This window comes from Pistacia vera, unplaced genomic scaffold, assembly GCF_008641045.1.
Source record: "Pistacia vera cultivar Batoury unplaced genomic scaffold, PisVer_v2 Contig39, whole genome shotgun sequence".
NCBI classification, from domain to species: Eukaryota; Viridiplantae; Streptophyta; class Magnoliopsida; order Sapindales; family Anacardiaceae; genus Pistacia; species Pistacia vera.
The window spans coordinates 1,255,196-1,278,393 of record NW_022196212.1 but is presented as its reverse complement, the minus strand read 5'-3'; the positions used below and the strand labels follow the sequence as shown (position 1 = coordinate 1,278,393).

The 23,198-nt window shown below is 34.5% G+C and overlaps 2 protein-coding genes across 2 annotated transcripts; both read left to right on the top strand.

Moving 5' to 3' along the window:
* The first annotated feature begins 3,296 nt into the window (after positions 1-3,296).
* On the top strand, positions 3,297-6,921 carry LOC116141012. Its single transcript, XM_031426575.1, has 10 exons — positions 3,297-3,357; positions 4,383-5,028; positions 5,115-5,299; positions 5,662-5,742; positions 5,826-5,867; positions 5,965-6,009; positions 6,258-6,344; positions 6,460-6,586; positions 6,673-6,753; positions 6,881-6,921. The coding sequence occupies exons 1-10, from the start codon at positions 3,331-3,333 to the stop codon at positions 6,919-6,921; spliced, it is 1,362 nt and encodes a 453-aa protein (XP_031282435.1). The 5' UTR covers positions 3,297-3,330.
* Positions 6,460-8,107, top strand: LOC116141021. The gene is made up of 6 exons (XM_031426583.1): positions 6,460-6,586; positions 6,673-6,753; positions 6,881-7,006; positions 7,432-7,496; positions 7,594-7,699; positions 7,822-8,107. Exons 3-6 carry the CDS (start codon positions 6,928-6,930, stop codon positions 7,929-7,931), a joined length of 360 nt encoding a protein of 119 aa, XP_031282443.1. The 5' UTR covers positions 6,460-6,586; positions 6,673-6,753; positions 6,881-6,927; the 3' UTR covers positions 7,932-8,107.
* Positions 8,108-23,198: the final 15,091 nt, after the last annotated feature.

Sequence of the window (23,198 nt, the reverse complement as noted above, 5' to 3'; positions counted from 1 at the left end):
TAATAATAAGATGGCTATTAGAGATTTATCATATTATAAAATATCACATTTATAACATTAAGACGTCTTGATAGAGATTTACTCATTAAGATATCACATTATAACATTAATGTGACAATACTGTAAAATTTGATGAGATTTTACAAGCTTTGGCAATTTATGTACTTAGTATTTTGTTGGGTTACTGAATTTCTTCCTTATAAATTAATTATTATACCTATAATATTGTAACAAATAGAAATTTCCTCTCTTCAAATATGGACAAGAAGCAAGCACAAAACTATGAGTGAAGATATAACGTAACAATCAAAATCAAAATGTAATATATATTCGGTGTTTCAGTTTTGGGAATACTACTTTTAGTATTCCCAAAAAAGTTAAACAGTAAAATACCCAAAAACTCAGATTTTTGGGAATACTATCCTAATATTATTCAACTTTTTTAAACCCCTTAAATTTGATATTTAATTAAATACCCTAAATATTTTTTTTAAATTACAAAAACACCCCAATAATCACATTACCAGATTCCGGCCACTACACACCGGAAAATGGCCGGAATCTGGTAGGATGGCGCATACCGGCTGAATCTAGCGGTAGTGCGCCGATCTAGCCTTTTCTGGCCAGATCCACGGTGGATCTGGCCGGAAAAGGCCAGATCTAAGGCCAAAGATCTGGCCGTTGACGGCCAGATCTTTGGCCGTAACAGTCGGGCACGACGGCCAACAAATGGTTGTCGTTGACATCAACGACGACCGTTTGTGGCCATCGTGAGAGCAAATACGGCCAGATTGGCGGTTGACGGCCAGATCTGGCCATAGATTTGGCCTTTGCCGGCCAGATCCACCGTGGATTGGCCGAAAAAGGCCATATCGGTGCATGACGGCAAGATCCAGACGGTCATGCGCCCATAAGGTGACTTCGGCCACCTCCGGTGGTGGTGGCCAAATGGGGGTGTTTGAGGGTGGGTTAGGGTATTTTTGTTAACTTTTAATGTTTTATTATAGGGGGTATTTTGTAAAAAAATAAATATATAGGGTATTTTATTAATATAAATCCTACATCGTAATACCCGCCAATTCAACTTTTTAAACTTTTTTCAAAAATCTCAAATAGCATCCCATATTTTCTTCCAAATGATCAATTAAATTCTTAGTGGGTTGATATATATTCCTAGCGATATCATCTCATGATTTAATAATAAGTTAATAGGGTAAGATATGATAATTTAATCTAAACTGCACATTACTTTGGATAAAAATTTCCGAATATAAATCTTTTCCAGATATAATCAATTGACTCACCATATTAGGCAATGTATTATTTGAAAATTTGATACTCTTGAGATACCATTTCTTGATTTGACACAATTAATTTGCCGTTTTATATATATAGTCATAAAATCCATGACAAAACATAGAACTATACAATGGTTATCCAACACCAACACCAACACCAAAATCTCGTCAGTCTCATCTTCTTGTCAATAATTTTCTTTGTTTCAAATGTCTCATGTGATATCCAAGTGCACACCATCAACCAGCTTGGAGATGGCAAGATCTTGAAAGTTCATTGTTCCGTGAGAAACTCAAAAGATTTGGGAGAACAAAGTATTACCAATGGCAACTCATTTGACTGGGTATTCAGAAGAAACAGATTTCATTCGACACTATTGCATTGTGTTGCTAATCTTGATGGAGCACCTCAGCTTGAATTTGATGCTTTTGATGAGCATAGAGATACTTGTTCTAGAGATTGTGACTGGTCATTTTCGAAGAATGGTGTTTTCAATCTGAGAGAGGGCCGGTGGACTTTTGAATATTCATGGCCACCGGCAAAATGATGTTAGCTTAAACTAGAATCGCAATAAAATCGATATGATAATATACAGAATCAATATCAATTATACAATATTTTGGATGTTGATTGGTCTCAAAAGATGTTTGCAGTTCCGTATTAATAAATAAATTACCATGTTTAAATATATGTTGTGCTTTTTTTTTTTCATGGTAGTGACTAGTGAGTCGTTTAATTGATTTTAATGAATGAGAGGTTCTTGAAGATCAAAATCAATTATAAGGTTGCCTTCTTACACTGAACCAAGAGCACAGGATCTAATATAAATTAATAGAATTGATTGATCCAAACCAAATCAATCAAATTTTACGGTACTCGGATTACTTGATGCTATTAAATCTTCATCTAATTTCCAATGCCAATTTAAACTTTTGGTCTTTGAATTTATGAGAGAAATGTCATTCTGAGGCCTTCGAACAAGACAAGACCCATTTGAACATGGGCTTATTCAATTTGTAAAGTTGCTGACGGTTGAAGTCTGTTCAATTTAGAAAAAATCTATATGATTTTTTTTTTTTTTTTTAATTCTGATTACCTTATTCAATCAAATATATATTCGCTAATCACCATTTCTTTTTTCAAAAAGAAATTATCTAACCTTTCAATTTTTATTTTCTAAAATTCATTTAAAAAAAAAATCCCATTTTTTTCCCTGGTCCAACTGAACAATATAGTGATAACCTTAAAAAATAACTATAGATTACTAACAATATGTGTTTCCAATTATTTTTAAAACATTTTATTAATTTTATTCTTAAATCTTAAAATATATAAATCATTAAGGGTCTGTTTTATATAATAATTAAAAAAAATATTTTGTTAAAATATCAAGCACATTTTTACATATTAAAAATTAAAAATTGATATGTAACTCATAGTTAAGATTAGCATATTAATTTTTGAAAATTATTTTTGTATCACAAATAAAACGGATCTTAAACATTTTCAGTTAATGAATGAGGGGGAATTTTATTTTATTTTTTATTTATTATTATTTTTTAAAGTCAATTGAAGCTTGGAGTATATGTGAAAGAACATTTCAAATTATTTGCTATATTTCCACAAACCAAAACTTCAAAAACTTTGGTTACTTTTGGTAATTAATTAAAAATCTATTTAACTTTTCTGTTGTTTGCATTGCTGATGCATGGCTGACTAACTGAGAGTTACATCTTCTTTTCAAATTCGTCGTTTTTACATTCCTAGACCAAGCATCTCCCCAAATATCTTCAAAACAACGAAACGTTAATTTGTTTGTTTTGCAGACGTTTTCCCAAGTAAAGTTATCGACAATTTCTACGGAGAGAGGCGGAGAGTTGCATGCATTTCTATGTAACGTTATGGCGGAGCCTGCGAAGATTCTTTCACTGTCCTCTTCTCTATCTGCCGCCCCTCCCCCTCCTCAAAGCTTCCACTTTTACCTTTACGCGTTTTCACAGTCGTCTCCTCCTGTTCTTTCTCCTCTTCTCAAACATGAAGCATCACAAAGTTGTCGCTCAGGTTTTTTTTTTTTTTTTTCCCTGTTCTTACACTTCTATATTTGCTTTAGCATTTGGATTGTAACTTAGCTGTAAACTTATTAGAAACTTGGAATTAGGATTCTCTCTTGATCTGACTTCTGAGCTGTTCCGTTGTCACATGACAATGTCTATTTTATATGTTCTCAGGATAGATTCGTTTATTATATTTTCTTTTAATTAACTATCAATCATATCGTGATCATGAAATTATCAGAAGTTGCATTAAGTTAATAAGATATATAGTTGTGTTGTTTTTTTAATGATGATTATTTGAGAGGTGTTTGATGATTGAATTTTTGGGCTTAATTAGGATGAATTGATGATAAGATTGAAGTTTGAACCAACTTTGTTTTGTTTGACTGAAATACATATTATTATAATTCTATGGTTTAACTTTTTTTTTTTTTTTTTTTCCTTCCCTAATGAATATTTGTTTTCCTTCCCTAATGAATATTTGTTTATATTAAGGGGGGTTCTTTTCTATAATTTTTTGAAGCTTGTTAAAGGAAAAGAATTGAGGTTATGTAATTCTAATTAGTGGATTTTTGACTGCATGACATAAAGTTTAGGAGCAAGAAATTGAGAAAATTCATAAAACAATGAAGAAATTATTTAAATTCTTTGGATTCCTGCTGCTTTCTTCTGCTGATTATTGGAGTTGACAGAGTGGAAATTCCAAATTATGACATTAAAATCAGATTGTCCAGTTTTAAATTGAGATGGTTGAACTTTGATTTTATCCCATGGAAACTTAAAAAGAAGTAGAAATTACAGCTTCAAACTACTGTGTTCTTTGTTCCATGTATCCATATCATAATTCTTAAATTTCATGTCGAAATTGTTGAAAGCCATCAGAAACTAGTTTTTCTTTATAACACTCAGTCGAAGCTCGAATTATAGCAAGACTCAGATTTACTAATCCTTTGAGCTCATCATCATAATTCATATGGTTTTGCTTGCTTCTCTTTTACTAAATTCTTGATATTGTTTTTTGTTTGGTTTCAGGAACCATATGCTCGTTCCAGGGAGAATCCATACTTCAGAGGTCTACTCAGAGGTGAGACCATGAAAGATCGAGCTCCCACCCAACCATTTCCAGGAACTCCAGACAGCGGGAAGATTTTGCGGTCCACATCAGACATCACCAACAGAGGACATAAGAAACTAATATTAGATATACCAGAAAAGTCCATGAGCTCACCATTATTAGAAGATTCAGTCTCTGATATACTGGAACCTTTTGCGCGGTCTTCACCCAAAACTTTGTCTAAGATTGCTAAAACAACTTCATTTTCATTCCCAAGTAATCAGTCCGACTCAAGCTTTGACATTTGTGATCTGCATAATTCACTGAAGGTTTCTAGTCCCAGGATCTTTGAATTAACTGCGAAGTATAATACTTTTCCTGATTTGATGACACCAACATTTGTAAGATCATATAGCATGAATAGAACAAAACCAAACCTGTCAAAGATTCCTCTTCCTCAATCTGCAGCTTCTTTCTATAACGGGTTTTCGCCGCGAGTGGAAATCGCGGAATCCTGTGAAAGCATCAACAGGCTTAATTTATATTTGATGGCCAGAAAGGATGACGTTAGTGCAGGTGTCCCTGGAAAATTTTTACATGCTGTACTTGGGCAAGATGTTTCTGGTAATTAATCTCAGCTAATCGATTTCGAAATTTCATAAATTTCTTATGTTTGTTTTGTTTTTAACTTCATGTCTGTCAATCTACAGATATTGGAACTCTTGCAGCGACTATTTTGTATGCATTCTACTTAAGTTTAACAAATGAAAATGAAATGTTCTGCACTGTACCTGTCATCAACATGAAGAGAGCAGACCTGAAATCTCATGCTGAGATTAAATGGCTATTGGAGTCATGCCAAATAGATCAGACATCATTGATATTTATAGATGAGGTATTTCTATTTCGGTAGTTAAAGTTTAATCTACATTCTAAAGAAAATCACTATTGGAAACTCTGTCTGAACCAACGCTGATCTTGACGTCGATTCACGGCGTCGAAATTCAGACATTACGCCGACGCAGATAAACTTTGGCGTTTAATAAAATTCCCCAACACGAATGGTACCAGTGTATGGCTTTTCCCCATGCGGATGTATTGTCGTCGGGGAACTTATTTTCCCCGATGCAGTGATTGTGTTTGCCAGCGCCATCACTGCGCAGGGACGGACAAGTTTTCCAGTGGTGCATTCATTCTATTTTAAATATTGAACCAATCCTGTAATTGACATATTTCTTTCTCATAATGGTTAAGCAGATTGATCTATCATATTATGATCTGTTTGGAAGTCTTAAACTAGTTCTAATAAATGGCCACAAGCTTCCAACGAAACAAGAGGTAACATTTATTGTAAAAGCTGGCTTTATTTTTACTGATAGCCATTATAAAGATAGATATTTACTGGTATCTTACTGGTGCAGGCACTTAAAGAGGCAGTTGTCGAAATCTTCAATTGCAGAAATGTCTGATTAATTAGCTCAGCCTTGTTCAAACTTTTACAATTTCATATCCATTCCGAATAGGAAAATTGATGGACTAAATGGTCACTGCATTTTACAGGGTGAAACTGTGTATCCTCGGGTTGAGACTCTCACCGTGGGACAGGTATTTAGCTACAATTTAAAGCATGTATGCACTTCACTATAGTACTTAATTTAAGATCCAAATGTGATGATTTCTATGACACTGCATTCTGTCGTTAGCGTAATCGATCAATGAAACTGGAGATTAAACATGTCATTAAGAGTGATTTTAAACGAACTTTAGCTGCCTTTCCATCCTCTAATTTTTAGCTATACATTCTATATATTCCGGAGTTCATTTGATCGTGCAGTTGTAAAATGTTTTTATAGGATTGTTCATGTTGTACTCTAGTTGCTGAAAAGTTTGCAAAAACTTCACCTGAAATTCTGGCAGGGCAAGCATTCAGTAGACTTTTGGTACTTTCTGCTTCCAAATTCTGAACTTTCCTTTTTTTGATCAGGTTATAGTTTATTTCCATGAACACATCATCAATTAGCCACATAGTTTAATGATTTTTCTATCCATGTGCAGCTAGCCGGAACACTTTTAGAGACCGCGAACCTTACAAACTCTCGTTGTACCTCCAAAGATCAATACATGGCTACATTATTAATCAATGGCGCCGGTCGTTTTGGCTGCAGTGGTCTTTACCAAATACGTATGATCTTATATGCTCTTTTTCATTTTCCCCCTCTCTTTAGACTAGTAAGGTTCATTTCTGCAGATGCAACTTTTAATTTGCAGTGAGATACTTAATGTACGATGTGTCTGATCTCAAAGTATCGGATATTTTGCGGAAGGACTTCAAAAAATGGTCAAGAATCGGTATGATCATACTTGCTCTAACCTCTGATTTCAATACTTAATGATGCAGAATCAAGATCAGAATATATACACTCTTGTGTTGCTTGCATTCTGTTTAACTCTCTATTGATGGGAATTTTTAAACCAGGGAAAATGGACGGTGTCCGTTCGAGATCAATGGTTTCATAAATTGGAATGAGTTCTATTGGAATTTCGGTTGAACAACTTCTTGCTCATGAGAATGCTTCAACTCAAGAAATAAAACATTTCCAGAGTAAGTTGTTCTCAAATATGATTTTGCAGACATAATAATTAATGGACATTAAGGTTCTCTTTGATACAGCTTCTTCACATAGAGTTTATAAAAAAAAAAAAAAAAAAAAAAAAAAAAAGAGCTTATAAGAATAAAGTTTTTATAAAGAAAATATTATTTGTTTGACTAGAAAAATATAAAAATGCTTTATAATATTAATTTATCAAAAAGGGTTTTAATATACAAAAATATATTAAGTCAAATATATAAAATAGAATAGAGATATTTTTATAATTTCAACGGATTAAATAAACTCAAACATAAAATAAAATATAGTTTATTTAAAATCTTATTAACACTTTTGAAATACAACCAAAACAGCTTAAAAAATTTTCAGAAGTTCTCAGGATATGCATCCTTTTCAATGCTTTCTCCTAAATTTGCAGAACTAGAAAAAGTTCGGTTACTCATGATCGTTTCGGGGTACTATGATCAACAGAAGAACTTCAAGGTTTGAACAAATCGGCCTGTTTCGACATTTATTTTTCTAAATTTTTTATCTGAAAAAACAATAGCATTTCTTGCTCATTTTTTTGGGTATGATTTAGAGAGAAATTCTGGTTGCGGCTGAATCGGTGGAGCTTATGAGGAACTTACTCTCCTTCTTCAATTCAAGTGCCTCACAACTGCCACTAAAAGTTCTGCAGCAACCAGGTCAGCTTCACTGCAAAAACATTTCCATTTGCAGAACTAAATTTCAACATTATACATTGTCAAACATAAAACATCTCCAATAAATTCATTTGAACTCTTTGTTCAATGTTGTGATCATGCAGGCCTTGGAGAGGAGATGAAGGCATTTGAGATTGACAAAGCTACATCAAGGAAGACTATCGAACGACTCCTCGAAGAATTCGGTGGCACATCCAAACCCAATGCTGGTTAGTGCTGGCTCCTGACAGATATTACCAATCCTTTTTTTTTTTTTTTTTGTTTTTCTTTCACATAGTCACAGAGGTATTTGGTGGCTCAATTTGCAAGAAGCAAAACCTATAGTGAACAAAGAAAATTGTGATGAAAAAGAAATATGTGAGTGTATATTTGTAATTCATAAAGTTCCAAAACCAGAACACATTCTCTTTTTGTTTAGTGATTTTTTGCTATATTGTTCTTCAGATAGATTCCTCCAGAAAAGAATCAACAGTCTGTTGGTCAAGAATAACCCTTTGTTGTGATAATTAATTAGCCTCATTAAGTTAATAAGTCATATTATACAAATTATAAGTTCCGTAAAAGTGTTAACACGAGTTACTTTATAATATAAGGAACAGTTATTTAGTAAGAATGTTCTGATATTAATTTGTCAGGACTATGAATATATACCATTAGATCTGAATTGTATAATATTATTTTTTTTTCCATCAGATAAATCGAACAATGGATAAGCATAATCTTGACAAAATTAATAATAAGATGTCCTAATTAGAGATTTACTCATATTATAAAATATCACATTTATAACATTAAGACGTCTTGATAGAGATTTACTCATATAAGATATCACATTTATAACATTAATGTCGACAATACTGTAAAATTTGATTGAGAATTTTACAAGCTTTGGCAATTTATGTACTTAGTATTTTGTTGGGTTACTGAATTTCCTCCTTATAACTTAATTCATTATACCTATAATATTGTAACAAATAGAAATTTCCTCTCTTCAAATATGGACAAGAAGCAAGCACAAAACTATGAGTGAAGATATAACGTAACAATCAAAATCAAAATGTAATATATATTCTCAAATCTCTTTCCGCCTCTTTTAAATAGAGAAAAAGAAAAGTAAAGACGGAACCCTCTAAGTAATAATTTAGGATGTAAACATCCCCGGCCCGGTTAGGCCCGGGGTACATTGAAAAAGTCCAAGCCCATGCTTTAGGTCCAGGTTTGGTTAAAAAATTAAGGCTCTTTTAGAATTTTACTCTATGTCTGGTTGTTGAGACTTGAGAGTAATTTTCTAGAGGTCATTTGTAATTTTACTTCATTACAAGATGAATTTTTCGGGTGAAATTTCTAAGGGCCAGCTTTGTTGTGAAGTCTCACATCGCTCCTGTGTAAGAGGGGGTGCGTGTATATATAGGACTATAAGCCTTAACCTAACGAGTAATACTATATTTACAAAGAAATTTTACAAAGATCTTTATACAAAGTGATGTGGCAAAAAATGAATGAAAGAGTAAATTTAATAAGTTTAACTTTTGTTTCATTCTTCCATTCATTTTTTGTCACCTCATTGTATATGAAAATCTTTGTAAGATTTCTTTGTAAGTATAGTATTATTATATTCTAATATGACTCGTTTTAGGCCTGAAGCTCAAAAACAAAACTGTAAGTCTATGTAGTGCCCAAGCAGACAACATTTGAGCCTTTTGTAACTAATTTTTAAAATTTCATGTAATATATCTGGGCCGGGCCAGGGTGGGCTATTACAGAGCCTGATTTCCAAGCCCAGCTCGTACCTGTGTCCCTTTTTTTATTTTTTATTTTACGTCTTTAAGTAGTGTAATTATTTCTTTCCTCTCGTGAATTCTGAGTTTTATTATAAAGGGCATTGCTCTCTCTTTGTATCCCTTGAAACTCATATCAGGCCTCAAAGTTTCAAAATAACAACGCATCTTGGGTCAATGTGTGATTTATATAACTAGAAAGCCATGATGACTAACAAAATCAAAAGAGAATTTGTGCATGAATAATTTGCATCAAGATGAAGAAGGTGAATTAATTCCAGGTCCATAAAATCAAAATGTTATGGAACACGTAAAAGATAATTTTTTCAAGTACATTACAAGAATTAATTTTAGAGGGGGTAAATAAAGTAATTTACTATTGATTCTAGGAAAACAAAATTAATGGGATTATAAATAATTTAATATAAAACAAAAATACAATCTAATCAAAGTAGAAAACTATGCATAATTAATGAAATTTCTTTTTTTGAATGAGGTCACCAGCCTCCACTCGTCACTTACGGAGTCTGTCCATGGCTAGAGTATTATTAAAACTTATATTTATAACATGCAAACTCATGTATCAAAGACGGCATACATGAACTCAAATTTTGAATCAAGACTGTCCAGGATTAATTCACAAACTGTCAAATTAAATGAGTTCTGTGTCCTTTATTGAATACAATCAATTCACATTCACAAGATGTACAAGTAATATAAGACATTAAAGAGAAAAAAACATGATGAATTGTTGTACTTCTCATTGATTAACAAATTAATATGTAAAGTCATACAAAAACTTCAAATGGGAATCTACAAAACCTAAAAAAATGTCAACAATTTGAGACGATTTTCTGTCCCTTAGAAACCAACAAAGATTTGATTTCTTGTTTTGTATATACACACTTAGCATGCACAATCCCACCGATCAAAGAGTTATATAGAGGTCTCCTCGATCTCTTGGTTGCATCCAAGTCGATACACCCAATCATTCATCTTCTCACAAAAGAACTCCTCAAAACCCTCCATGCACACTGGACACTCTCGCTGATCTTCATCTGCTAAAACACCCAACACTTCCTTCTCAATCTCCCTCTCTTCCTCGCTGCCGTTCATAAATCTTCCATTCGCATCAACGCTCGGAAAGTACTTTCGAGACACCAGTGCTCGCTTAGCCTTCTTCTTGACCAACAGGTTCCTCATCTTTCTGAATTGCCATTCCCATCTCTGGAGATTTCCGTAAAGAGATCTTATAACAAATTCATGGCGCACTTTAAATTTGGCGGAATCGAACTCAAGTCCTGTAGGATCCTCAGCAGCAAGGGCTTGTAGTTCAATTTGTTATTAGACAGCGAAATAAATCCCCCCAGAACAGAATTAACAATCGGTTGTGAACAGAGTAAAATGCAATTTGGTAAAGTGAGTTCTTATTTTATTAATGAAGAAAAACGGAGTACATCTTTTATACAATAAAAAATAGCTACTTACTGCTCGCTAATCCTAATCTAATTAACAAACAAAATGCTGTTTTACAACTTAGATGTCGCTATTTAACCAACTCGGCTTAACTGACTAACTAATACTGTTGTGCCTAAAAAGTCACACTATGTCAGCTCAACAAGTGCCTAAAAGACAAAGTGTATTAGCTGTCAAGTGCATACCGCCTCAAAGATATTTTATACCAACTCTATCTCATTTTACGATAAGGATGAATGAGAGCTCTCCATGTGTCAAAACAACTTGCAAAAACACTTATTACATTGACCTCAAAGGTGTATAAATTGACATCTCTCTTCGTAAAAGAGGAGACTGGACAGATGAGAGCTAGGCAAACATTTGAGCTTCATTATTTCTCTCTGTAAACAAAGTATTTCTCCGTCTTTGTATGCCTTACAAGCAATATCATGGAAATAGTCAGAGAATAATAAAATAACAGTGGATGTAGGATTTGCTTTAAGCATCCGAACCACTATAAAAACCTCTCTTGTCAATCCTTTATTTATGTTTCTGTAAACATGTATAATCTCAGCATCATATTCAAATTTTATGAATCTTTCACATGTAATTTCTAAGACTCTTTTAGCACTTTGCACGTACAAATAGTTGGTGTCAAAATCAAGAATTAACAGTTTGGTGGCCCATGCAAGTCTTGAACCTGCGTCCAAGCTCTCAGATGGCGTGATCAGATCGCATGCATCAGATCTCTCAAATCGCATGTCCAGATCGCAGATCACACGCTCAGATCGCGCGTTCAAGATCGCTGAGATCACGTGCTCAAATCGCTCAAATCTCTAGCTCTCAGATGGCATGGTCAAATTGTTGATTGCACGCATTAGACTCTCAGATGGTGTGATCAGATCGCACGTATCAGAGCTCTCAAATAGTGTGTCTAGATCACAGATCGCACACTGAAATCGCGTGTTCAAGATCACTGAGATCACGTGCTCAGATCTCTAGCTCTTAGATGGCGTGGTCAGATCGCAGATCGCACGCATCAGAGCTCTCAGATGGTGTGGTCAGATTGTAGAAATCACTGAGATCACGCGCTGAGATCTCTAGTTCTCAGATGGCGTTGTCAGATTATAGATTACATGCATCAAAGCTCCCAGATAGCGTGGTCATATCGTAGATCGCACGTATTAGAGCTCTCAGATGGCATGATCAGATCGCATGCATCAGAGCTCTCAAATCGCTTGTCTAGATAGCAGATCACACGCTTAGATCGCGCGTTCAAGATCATTGAGATCACGTGCTGAGATCGCTCAGATCTCTAGCTCTTAGATGGTGTGGTCAGATCGCAGATCGTACGCAGCGTAGCTCTCAGATGGCGTGGTCAAATCGCAGATCACATGCATCAGAGCTCTCAGATGGTGTGGTTAGATCGCAGATCACATGCATCAGAGCTTCAGATGGTGTGGTCAGATCGCAGATTGCACGCAGCGTAGCTCTCAGATGGCGTGGTCAGATCACAGATCACACGCATTGGAGCTCTCAGATGGCGTGGCCAGATTGCTGATTGCATACATCAGAGCTCTCAAATCGCATGTCCAGATCACAGATCGTATGCTCAGATTACTCATTCAAGATCGTTGAGATCACACGCTTGTGTTAGATAATTTAGATCGCGCTTTCGAGCAGCCAAATCGCACTTCCAACTGCTTAGATCGCTAATCTCGAGTTCTCAGATCAAGCTTCGCGCTTTCTGATCGAACTTCTTTTATTCTTAAATGAAGCTTCGCGCTTTCTGATCGAGCTCCTTATGATCTTAGATCGAGCTCTTTATGCTCTCAGATCGAGCTCGTTATGATTTGAGATCGAGCTCTTTGTGCTCTCAGATCGAGCTCGTTATGATCTTAGATCGAGCACTTTATGCTCTCAGATCAAGCTCTTTATGATCTCAGATTGAGCTCTTTATGCTCTCAGATTGATCTCTTTATGCTCTCTGATCAAGCTTGTTATGATCTCAGATCAAGCTCGTTATGATCTCAGATCGAGCTCCTTATGATCTTAGATCGAGCTCCTTATGATCTTAGATCGAACTCTTTATGCTCTCAGATTAAGCTTGTTATGATCTTAGATCGAGCTCTTTATGCTCTCAGATCGAAATCCTCATGATCTCAGATTGAGCTCTTATGCTCTCAGATCGAGCTCCTTATGTTCTCAAATCGAGCTCCTTATGTTCTCAAATCGAGCTCCTTATGTTCTCTGATCGAGCTCATAAGCTTGCTCGTTTGCTTGAGATCGCGTGCATCAGATCGTTCAGATCGGACGCCTCAAACTCTTAGGTTGAGCTCTTATCAGATCGCGATCAACTCCTAGCTCTCAAATCACGATCAACTCTTAGCTTTGAGATTGCGAACAGCCTCAGGTCGTGTTCTCAGCTCTCAGATTGCAATCAGTTCTCGGTGATCAGATCATGACCATCTGGCAGCGTCAGAAAAAAGCGTAGAAAACTCAAAACAGCCTTGAAAACATGCCGAAACGGTGGATTTTGGCCCTGAAAATGGCCCCAATTAGGTTTCCTTGTTGCCACGATGTAGAGTTTGGAACAAGATTTCCGTGGATATCTTACGGGCTCCAAAAACTCCTCCCGGATAAAAAATTATGCTGTTTTAAGTTGGCTTATCCGTTTAAGGCCTTTAAGCCGTGCATTTGGGCTTCTGACGTTAGCTCCCTCCAAGAATTCATCTACTGGACATTTCATGTCAGTTATTAGATTGCGCTTAGCTTCAGATCGCTCCAAGCTCTTAGATCGCAGTCTTAACTCTCAACACCCGATAGCTCTAGGCATAGTTCCAGCTCTTCAGTTCGAGACTATAGCCTATAGTGCGGCAGCCATTCAGATCTAAGACATGAGTTTTTGAAGTGCAATTACGCACTCCAAAAACTGGGGGGTTCTGTTGTGCCTAAAAAGCCACATTGATGTTAGCTCAACAAGTGCCTAAAAGACAAAGTGTACTAGCTGTCAAGCCCATACCGCCTCAAAGATATTTTATACCAACCCTATCTTATTTTAAGATAAGGATGAATGAGAGCTCTCCATGTGTCAAGACAACTTGCAAAAACACACATTACATTGACCTCAAAGGTATATAAATTGACACTTCTCTTCGTAAAAGAGGAGACTGGACAGATGAGAGCTAGGCAAACATTTGAGCTTTATTATTTCTCTCTGTAAACAAAGTATTTCTCTATCTTTGTTCCCCTTACAGGCAATATCATGGAAATAGTCAGAGAATAATAAAATAACAGTGGATGTAGGATTTGCTTTAAGCATCCGAACCACTATAAAAACATTTCTTGTCAATCCTTTATTTATGTTTCTGCAAACATATATAATCTCAACACTATATTCAAATCTCATGAATCTCTCATGTGTAATTTCTAAGACTCTCTTAACACTTTACACGTACGAATAGTTGGTATCAAAATCAAGCATCAACAAATACTAAAACAATAAATAGAATATTTAATTTGTACAGGTTGATTAAGATTAAGATTAAGATTAACCCTTTTTTTGTGATGACGGAGGAGGCAGGCCAGGTACTGAAATAGGCGGGTTCAAAGGTGGTGGAACGAGATTAGGGTTTTGAAAATTTGGCGGTATATGTGGATTATTATTAAAAGGAAATATTGGAAGTTGGTTAATGGGAGGTATTGTGGTTGTGTAATGTTGAGTTCTTGAGCGTTTGTATGAATATGGAATGTGAAGAGGGTGATGTTTTAAAAGTTGTGACCGCCATTGAAGTGAGAATCAAGAATGGTATTACTCGTCATTTCTGCACCAATCTTAGTCGACATGGAAAGTAAATTATATACTAAGCTACTCACTGTGTTTAACAAAGATTGATTCAAAATTCAAATCTAGTTTTGGATTCTAACCTTTGAAGCTGGAGGAACTTAGCGCAAAGTGAGTTGTTTTTGGAAACAAAAAGGGAAACCAAGGTGTGATTTGGTTTAAATAGAAGACTGGTTTTCTTGGCGGCGAAGAATGAAAGTGTAGTTTCAATAGAAACTGGAATTCCTATTATGTTTGGGATTCCTATTATGTTTTAGGAAAAGGAAACTTTTAGGGTCTGCATGAGAGTTTTTTTTTCACTGGTTTTGAAGGGTTTTTAATTAGACTGGTTTTGAGGTGTTTAAAAACCCCCACTTGACAGATTTTTAATAGGCTGGTTTTGACTGTTAAAAAACCCCCAAAACCAGTATAGTGTATTTTTGAGGGATTTATAAAACATCCTAAATCGGGGTGTTTTGGCTGATTTAAAACTTTTATCCCAAAAAAATCCGTTTTCACTCCCTTTGCTGCACAGATATCTCTCGCTGCTGCTGTGACTTCTCTCTAGGACACAAATCCTTTCAATAATTTCTTTCTCAAAACATCCTTTCAATAATAATAATGTATTAACTATTACGTCTTCTCAAAACCTGAAAAGAAAAAGTTGTCAATTCACCAGCTATTTAAAAACCACCATTTTCAACGCCTCTCAAGCATACTATGTCCAGTATTTGACCGCAATCTGTTTCTGCCATTTAACTTAATTTACAATCTTTCCTTTCTCTTCAAATTTTATTTGCTTGTTATTATTCTTCACAGGAGTCAAAACTATGTCCAGCATTCCAATTTGATAATTATAGCATCTTCTACTCCTACTAAATTAGTTAATACAACTCCTTTTTTTTTTTTTTTTTTTTAATCTTAAATTTATTGATTGATTAATTTTTAATTATGTATTATATGTATTTCAAAAAAGGATATCATCAATTGATAGACAATATTTCTGAAATTAAAAAGAAAAGAATACATATTTCAAAATAAACAAAAAGGGACAACACTCCGTTAGCTTCCATTAAATTTAAAAAGACATAAATGTCTATACATTAATATCTATAGAAAATACTTTTTTGGAGAAAATGTAAAAAATGAAAATGATATTTATTATAAAAATTAAAAAATCAAATTTAATTCTAGAAATTAGAAATCAGAGAAAACATTTAAAAATAATTAAAAATATTATGTAAACTGTAAAATAATTTTTTTTTTTTTTTTCAAAAGGCCATTTAAAACATTTGAAAACGATTCTTTTTTTTTTTGTTTTCTTAAAAAAATTGGTTCTGTTGTGTACGAGTTTGGTGTTGAAGAAGACATGGTAATGATTTGTAACTTTGGGTAAGAGATGATTTGCCCTTGTCAAATGTGGATGGGCCATGAGTGTAGGCCCAATCGATCAGCCGCCAGACTTGTTTTTACCTTTTTTTTTTAATTATTTTTTTATTTTTTTTAATAAGTTTCGTTTGTTTTGATTTAAAAGAGAAATACGAAATCAATAATACTACTCTTCCCAAAATCTATCCTAAATTTCATATCCCAAGTGATGTGCCATTATATATGGCGTTGACATGTAATAATAATGTATTGAAGCTGATCAGACACGCCGATTTGAGAGAGGTCATAAGCCAAATCCCAAATATTTGGGATGAGTTGGGACGTGCAGGACCATTGCATGAGCATGCATGCATGCATGCAACGTAGACAAGGGATGAATTGGGTCGTGGCAGTTAATTTGCAAAAGGAAATGGTCTTCCGTAGTTGCAAGTTCAACGCAACGCAGTAACGTGCAGAAGGAAATGGTCTTCCGCAGTTGCAAGTTTAACGCAACGCATCCGTAGTTGCGAGTTTCACGTCATCTTAATTCCGTTTGTTATTGCTCATTTTATGTATGTGAATTTCATTTGTTAGTTGTTAACTTTCCTTTTATTATGGTTTGTGTGTATGTGGCTTTGCTTATTTAAGCAGCCAATGTTTTCGTTAATGGACTGTCAAGTATTTGCACTCAAATTGCGCTACGTTTCTCACTCGAAGAGAAACAAATATTTTGTAGCATTTTTTACATTGCGTTTGGGACGTATCAGAAGCATTGAATGATATGACAATATCAATATGGTGATACATCATTTGGGATGTAAAATTTGGAATGAGTAGTATTATTTCAATAAAATAATACTATACGTACGGATTTATGTATAAATGCTCTTGTACAATATTAATTGATGTGACAATCGATGTCATTATCATTATCATTATCATTGCAATGTTATATGTTATATTAATCTTTGATTATTTTTACGCTCATGTTAACTTGTTGGAGTTATATTGAAAGGGAAAAGGAAATGGAAAAGGATAAATATTTGAATAGTGAATAAATGATGGATTGATCATAATTCCATTGTTTACATATAATATTAATAATAAATGAATGAAATGATATGTATGATAGGTGACAAAAATACCGATCAACGGTGGTCAATTGTTCAACAAATGTCAACATTTACAAATACCTATTTTAATAAACCCTAAATTATTAAATAATAAAACAGTGAAATAAAAGTCTTTAAAAGAAAAAAAAAAAAAATTTGAATTTAAAAATAGGGTTAAAAAAGTAATTTCATTAGATTTTCTGTCGCAAGAATTAAGGTTCTTTATTTTACCCACACGAGAATTGGAAATCCCAATTTCATTGGCTATTCAATTCTTAGAGGTAAACATGGCTTTATAGTAAATGGAAGAGTACTATTAAAATCAATCCTAACTGAAAGAAGGAATGAAAGAGAGTAAAAGAATCAAGAGATTTCTGGAACAAATTAGGGATATTTTTGAGAGAATGAGCTATTGATTCATTGCATTATAAAGCTAGCTCACTTTACTCTTTTATATGTAAAGAGTAAAGAGTAAAGTAAAAAACGGCTGTACAGTTAACTAATACTGTTGTAAACAAAGCTACACCGTTTCAACACAATTACAAACAAGTCCTCACAGGTTTGATAAGTGGCAAACAATACCCTTTTGACTTTACATCCTAACATTCCCCCTTTAAACCGATCTGAGGTAATTTTCTAACATTGAGCCACCTTTTGGACTTCATTTTTGTCTGAAAAACTATAGATTCTCTACTGAATTTTTTTCTTTTACCTTCAAATTGACTTTGAACATAATTGCTGACAAATGTTGAAATTGCTACAACTTCACCAGTTCAAGATAATGACTTTCAAAAATAAAAAACTGCAACTCTTGCCGATTTACACTAGCTTGCAAGCAGCATTTGGATTCACAAACCAACAAGTCACAAAACAAAAGAAATAACCATCTCTGTGAAAAAAACTGCAACTGTAACTACCAACTGCAACTTCCAATCATCACAAAGCAGCAAGCTATAGAACAATCAGTTTTCTGAAACAAAAACTGCAATTTCCAATTAAAAAACTACCCCTTCTAATCATAAACACAACTAGCTTCTTCTGAGAACTACATCTCAACCTAATTGTCACAAAGCAACAAGTTACAGAACAATCAGCTTTCTGAAATAGAAATTGCAATTTCCAATTAAACACTACCACTTCTTATCATAAACACAACTAGCTTCTACTAAGAACTGAAGCTCAACCTAATTATTTAGCAGAGAGTTTCTTGGCTAAACAGAATAACCATCTTCTTTTGACTACAAACAAGAACAATTAGCTCCTTTAACTGAACACACTTTTTAACAACCATCTCCTTTAGCTGAACATAATTCTAATAGTGAGCTTCAATAATTTTTTGCAAAACAACTAGCCACAAGGAAATCAACCAGCAACATTATAGTATATAGCATATCAGGAAGATCATTTCAGTATATCAAAAGGCATAGAGTGTCAATAAAGCAGTTTGTTCATTTCCTCTTTACCAACTGATAAGAGCTTGAAAATACACTTTTACTTAGTGGTTTATGGGCATTATTTGTTAGAAATTAGGCTTAATTGGGTAAAGTTGCTTGATATTTTCATAATTGTCTTTTATGGGATCATGAGTGTGTTTGAGAGTTAAATGTTATGCTTGGATGAAGAATCATGTCGGAAATGGAATGAGTGATGAGTAGAAACAAATAGATCAAGAATCAGAGTTGAATTGAAGAAGTTACGCAGGTTTGAAGTAAATAGAAGATTCTAGATTATGCTCCAGCTTGAGCATACCTCGGTCTTTTGAAAATATCTTGAGCTGTAGAACTCGCATTAAGATGATTATTTTTGACTGTTGGAAAGCTAATTCAAAGGGCTACATTTCATATGTGTACCACTTCTCCAGATTCCATCGTTATCGAGCTCAAAAATCATCATCTCTGAAGTGCTATGGAATGATGCAAGAAGAAGAAGAGTTATTACTGTGCCACGACACACTTTGTCCAGTAGCTACCATGCCATAACATAGTGTCGTGACAAACTTTTTCCACTAGCTACCATGCCGCATCACAATGCCGTGGTACAGTCACGACAGTTAAGAAATTGTCATCCATTTTTGTTTAGGAAAATAGGGTTAAGAGTCCTAAACCAAATAGAATTAAGGGAAATAAAACCCTAACCCTTGTGGGATATAAATAGAAGTCTTTTAGCATTATTTTGGGGAAGAATTAGAGGAGGCTAATGCAAGAGAAGATCAAAGCGACAGAAGTTTTGGAGCAAAATCATAGAGAAGTTTTTCTTTGTTTTTCCTTAAACTCATGTTTCTTATTTTAATAAAGATGATTTTTTCTTTCATGTTGATCATGAACTAATTTTATTTTCTAGGGCTAAGATGTAGCCCAATCTCTTGATTATGTATTGAGTTATTTATGTTGATTTATTAAGATTTCTTCATAAGTTTTATTATTATGCTTAATGCTTTTGATAATTAAGGGCCTAAGAATTGAATGAACTAATGGACTAGATTGAGGTCGAGAGATAATACTTAGTTGGTCTACGATAGTAAAATTATAGATTGAGCAAACGCTAAAGATAGGCTTGTGAGGTTTTGGTAAACTCCATAGAGTGTAATGATCTCCAATTGCTTAAATCTGATTAGAGATAATTCAGGTTAGTAATTAGGGGTTAATTTGATAATTGTTTGAGAGAAAGTTATGAGAAATTTATGGAGTTTGACTTGTAGGAAGAGCTTAATAAAATTAGCATAAGTGATTGATACATATGAATAAGAGTTGGTGTGAAATCTATGCCCTAGGTCCAGTCATCTTGTTTTAACCTAAAGATTTATTTTAATTGTTCTCTTTTCAGTTCTCTGTTTAATTTCAGTTGTTAATTTTATTTAATTTAGGTTTTCCTTGATACAATTTGGATTGATCAAATAGTAATAGGATAGTTTAATTGGTAATTGATAATAGTAATTCCCTTGGGTTCAATATCCGTATTTATACACTTTATTACTTGCACGATTTCGTACACTTGTGAAAATCCACAACACCAACAACATTCAATTTGCTTCTTAATTTAGTGAACTGAGTAAGATATAAGGCTTTTGTCAGTAGATCAACAATCTGTAGTTTAGAAGACACATATTGGATGGTTAGCTTCTTTGCAATCACTTGCTCTCTAACATAATGTGCATCTATCTATATATGCTTGGTTCTAGCATGAAACACTGGGTTGGCAGCCAAGGCTATAGCACTTATTTTGTCACACCAAATGACAGGTGTGACTGAAATGGATAATCCTAATTCTACAAACACATTTTATAGCCATGCAATTTCTGTGGCTATTTGAGCTAGAGCTCTATATTCTGCTTTGGTTGATGAAAGAGCTACAACCTTTTGCTCCACTGAACTAGATTGGGTCCCATATATACACAATACCCGCTAGTAGACCTTCTGTCTTCCATGTTGCTGCCCCAATTCGCATAAGCATAGTATTCTATACTTAAAGTGCTTTCTGCCTTGAAATGCAATCCATAATCCAAGGTGCCTTTGATGTATCTTATGATCCTCTTACAAGCTTGCCATTGAAGGTTTGTAAGAGCTTGCAAAAACTAACTTAGTTTATTGACTGGAAAACTAATGTAAAGCCTTGTAAGTGTCAAATATTGTAGTGCACCCATTGTGCTCCTGTACAAACTTGGGTCAGCAAATAACTCACTATCAGTTGAATATAACTTGGTTCCCACTGCCATCGGGGTGGCACAAGCATGACAATCCAACATTTTTGTTTTAGACAATAGATCAATGACATATTTTCTCTATTTTAGATGAATTCCAGTAGTAGTTTGTATCGCTTCCAGGCCCAAAAAATAGGATAGAGATCCAAGAGTTTTAAGTGAAAACTCATCATTTAGATCTTGCGTAAGCTGAGTGATGAAGGAGTTATCTGACGCTGTTATAAGAATATCATCTACGTACACAAGGACATAGGTGAGATGAGAATTTTGTTTAAAAACAAATAGACTGTTGTCAGAAACTGAATTTTGAAATCCTTTGCTAAGAAGAGCTATTTTTAGCTTGTCAAACCATGCTGTTGGAGCTTGTTTGAGCCCATATAGGGCTTTATGCAACTTACATACATAGGTTGACTTAGTGGGATCCTCAAAACCAAAATGCTATTGCATGTAGACTTCTTCATTCAGAGTTCCATTTAGAAATGCATTATTTACATCCACTTGTTGAATATCCCACCCTTTAGTGACAGCCAAGGTGAGAATTATTCTAATAGTGGAGGCTTTAACTACTGTACTAAACGTTTCAAAGTAGTCAAGTCCAAGGGTTTGTTGAAAACCCTTGGCAACAAGTCTAGCTTTGTATTTTTGTAAAGAACCATCAGAATTAAACTTAGTCCTAAATATACATTTGTTCCTTACAATATTCTTATTTGAATGGGCAAGAACTAAGGTCTAGGTTTCATTTTTCAGCAGAGCATCAAACTCACTTTGCATTGCATTTTTCCACTCAAGATTGTTAAGAGCTTCAAGAACAGTGTAAGGTTCAGGTATCACTTCACAAGTTTCTAAACTGAGACCTTGATGAAGATATGAAGTAAGAGCAGTGGTTGCTGTGTTGGTAACAGGTGCATACTGATCAGACTGAATATCAAAGGCTGTAGTGTTTGTTAGGGCTATAGAGTGATCAGAACTAGGGCTAGTAACTGCAGTGTTTGTTAAGGCTACATAGTGATCAATGGCTGTAGTGTTTGTAAGAGCTGGTGTTTTGGATCTAGTTGCCATTGGATGAGTGTTTGTAGCAACAGATTTGTCAGTGTGCAACATCGTAAGAATCTTGAATGAAGTGAGATCAACTTCTAGTGAGCATGTTGGAAAGGAAAGTGATGATGGTATAATAGGAAGTTTCGAAACTAATATATGTGATAGGGGAACATATTTGTTGAAATGTAGGGAGGCAAAAGTGTTATTTGTATCAGAATTGGAGAGGTTTGTTTGGGAATGAGGTAGAGGTGATGAGTGGTGTGTTTGTGGAGACAAGGAAATATTGGTAAGAAAAGTAGTGGGTGAAGAAGTCGAACAATGTGGAACTGTAGTGTTAATGTCAACTGTTGTGCCATTTTTAGACTGATTTTGATAGCTTGTCACTGCAAAAGGATCCTTCAGGGTGTAGTTTGTATCTAAACTATTATGGACAACAGTATATGGAAATGGAATGGAAGTGGAACAGGTTTCAGGTAAAGTTGTAGGTACATCTGAATTTTGCTAAGAGGTTGAGGTAAAGTTGGAACTAAAAGGAAACTCTTGTTCATTAAATTTTACATTAGGAGTGACAACAATTTTCCCATCAGGTCTTACACACTTGTAACCTTTATGGACAAAGCTATATCCTACAAACACACACTTAGTGGAGTGAAAGCTAAACTTATGTTGAATAAAGACTCTAAGAAAAGGAAAGCAAGAGCATCTAAATACTTTTAAACTGCCATAAGCAGGAGGCTTATTGAAAATTTTCTCATATGGAGATATATTGTTCAGAATAGGAGTAGGTTGCATATTGATCAAGAACACAACAGTTTCAAAAGACAAGCACCAAAATCGAAAAGGCATGAATCCATGGGCAAGCAATGTAAGTCCTATTTCCATTATATGGCGATGTTTTCTTTCACATCTCCCATTTTGCTAGTGAACATGAGAGCATGAATGCCTAAATTGTATTCCTAAGTCTTTAAGATAAGAGTGGAGAGCAATAAACTCTCCACCTTGATCAGAGTGGAGAAATTTTAACCTTGTGTTCTTGATCAGAGTGGAGGCATTTTAACCTTGTGTTAAACTATCTTTTAGCCAAATGTTGGAACTTAATAAAAATGGACTTAACCTCAGCTTTAGTTCTAAGTAGAAATAACCATGTGTATCTACTATAATCATCTAAGAATTCTATATAATACCTAAAGCCTTTAGATGATGTTAGGGG

What these genes read in the sequence shown, in the direction of transcription:
- LOC116141012 (XM_031426575.1), top strand. Translation starts at nt 3,331, where the DNA reads ATGAAGCATCACAAAGTTGTCGCTCAG. An exon ending in CATTGATATTTATAGATGAG is followed by an intron (nt 5,300 to 5,661) that starts GTATTTCTATTT and finishes ATGGTTAAGCAG; the next exon opens with ATTGATCTATCATATTATGA. An exon ending in CAGTGGTCTTTACCAAATAC is followed by an intron (nt 6,587 to 6,672) that starts GTATGATCTTAT and finishes TTTAATTTGCAG; the next exon opens with TGAGATACTTAATGTACGAT.
- LOC116141021 (XM_031426583.1), top strand. Translation starts at nt 6,928, where the DNA reads ATGAGTTCTATTGGAATTTCGGTTGAACAACTTCTTGCTCATGAGAAT. An exon ending in AGAAATAAAACATTTCCAGA is followed by an intron (nt 7,007 to 7,431) that starts GTAAGTTGTTCT and finishes CTAAATTTGCAG; the next exon opens with AACTAGAAAAAGTTCGGTTA. An exon ending in AAAAGTTCTGCAGCAACCAG is followed by an intron (nt 7,700 to 7,821) that starts GTCAGCTTCACT and finishes GTGATCATGCAG; the next exon opens with GCCTTGGAGAGGAGATGAAG.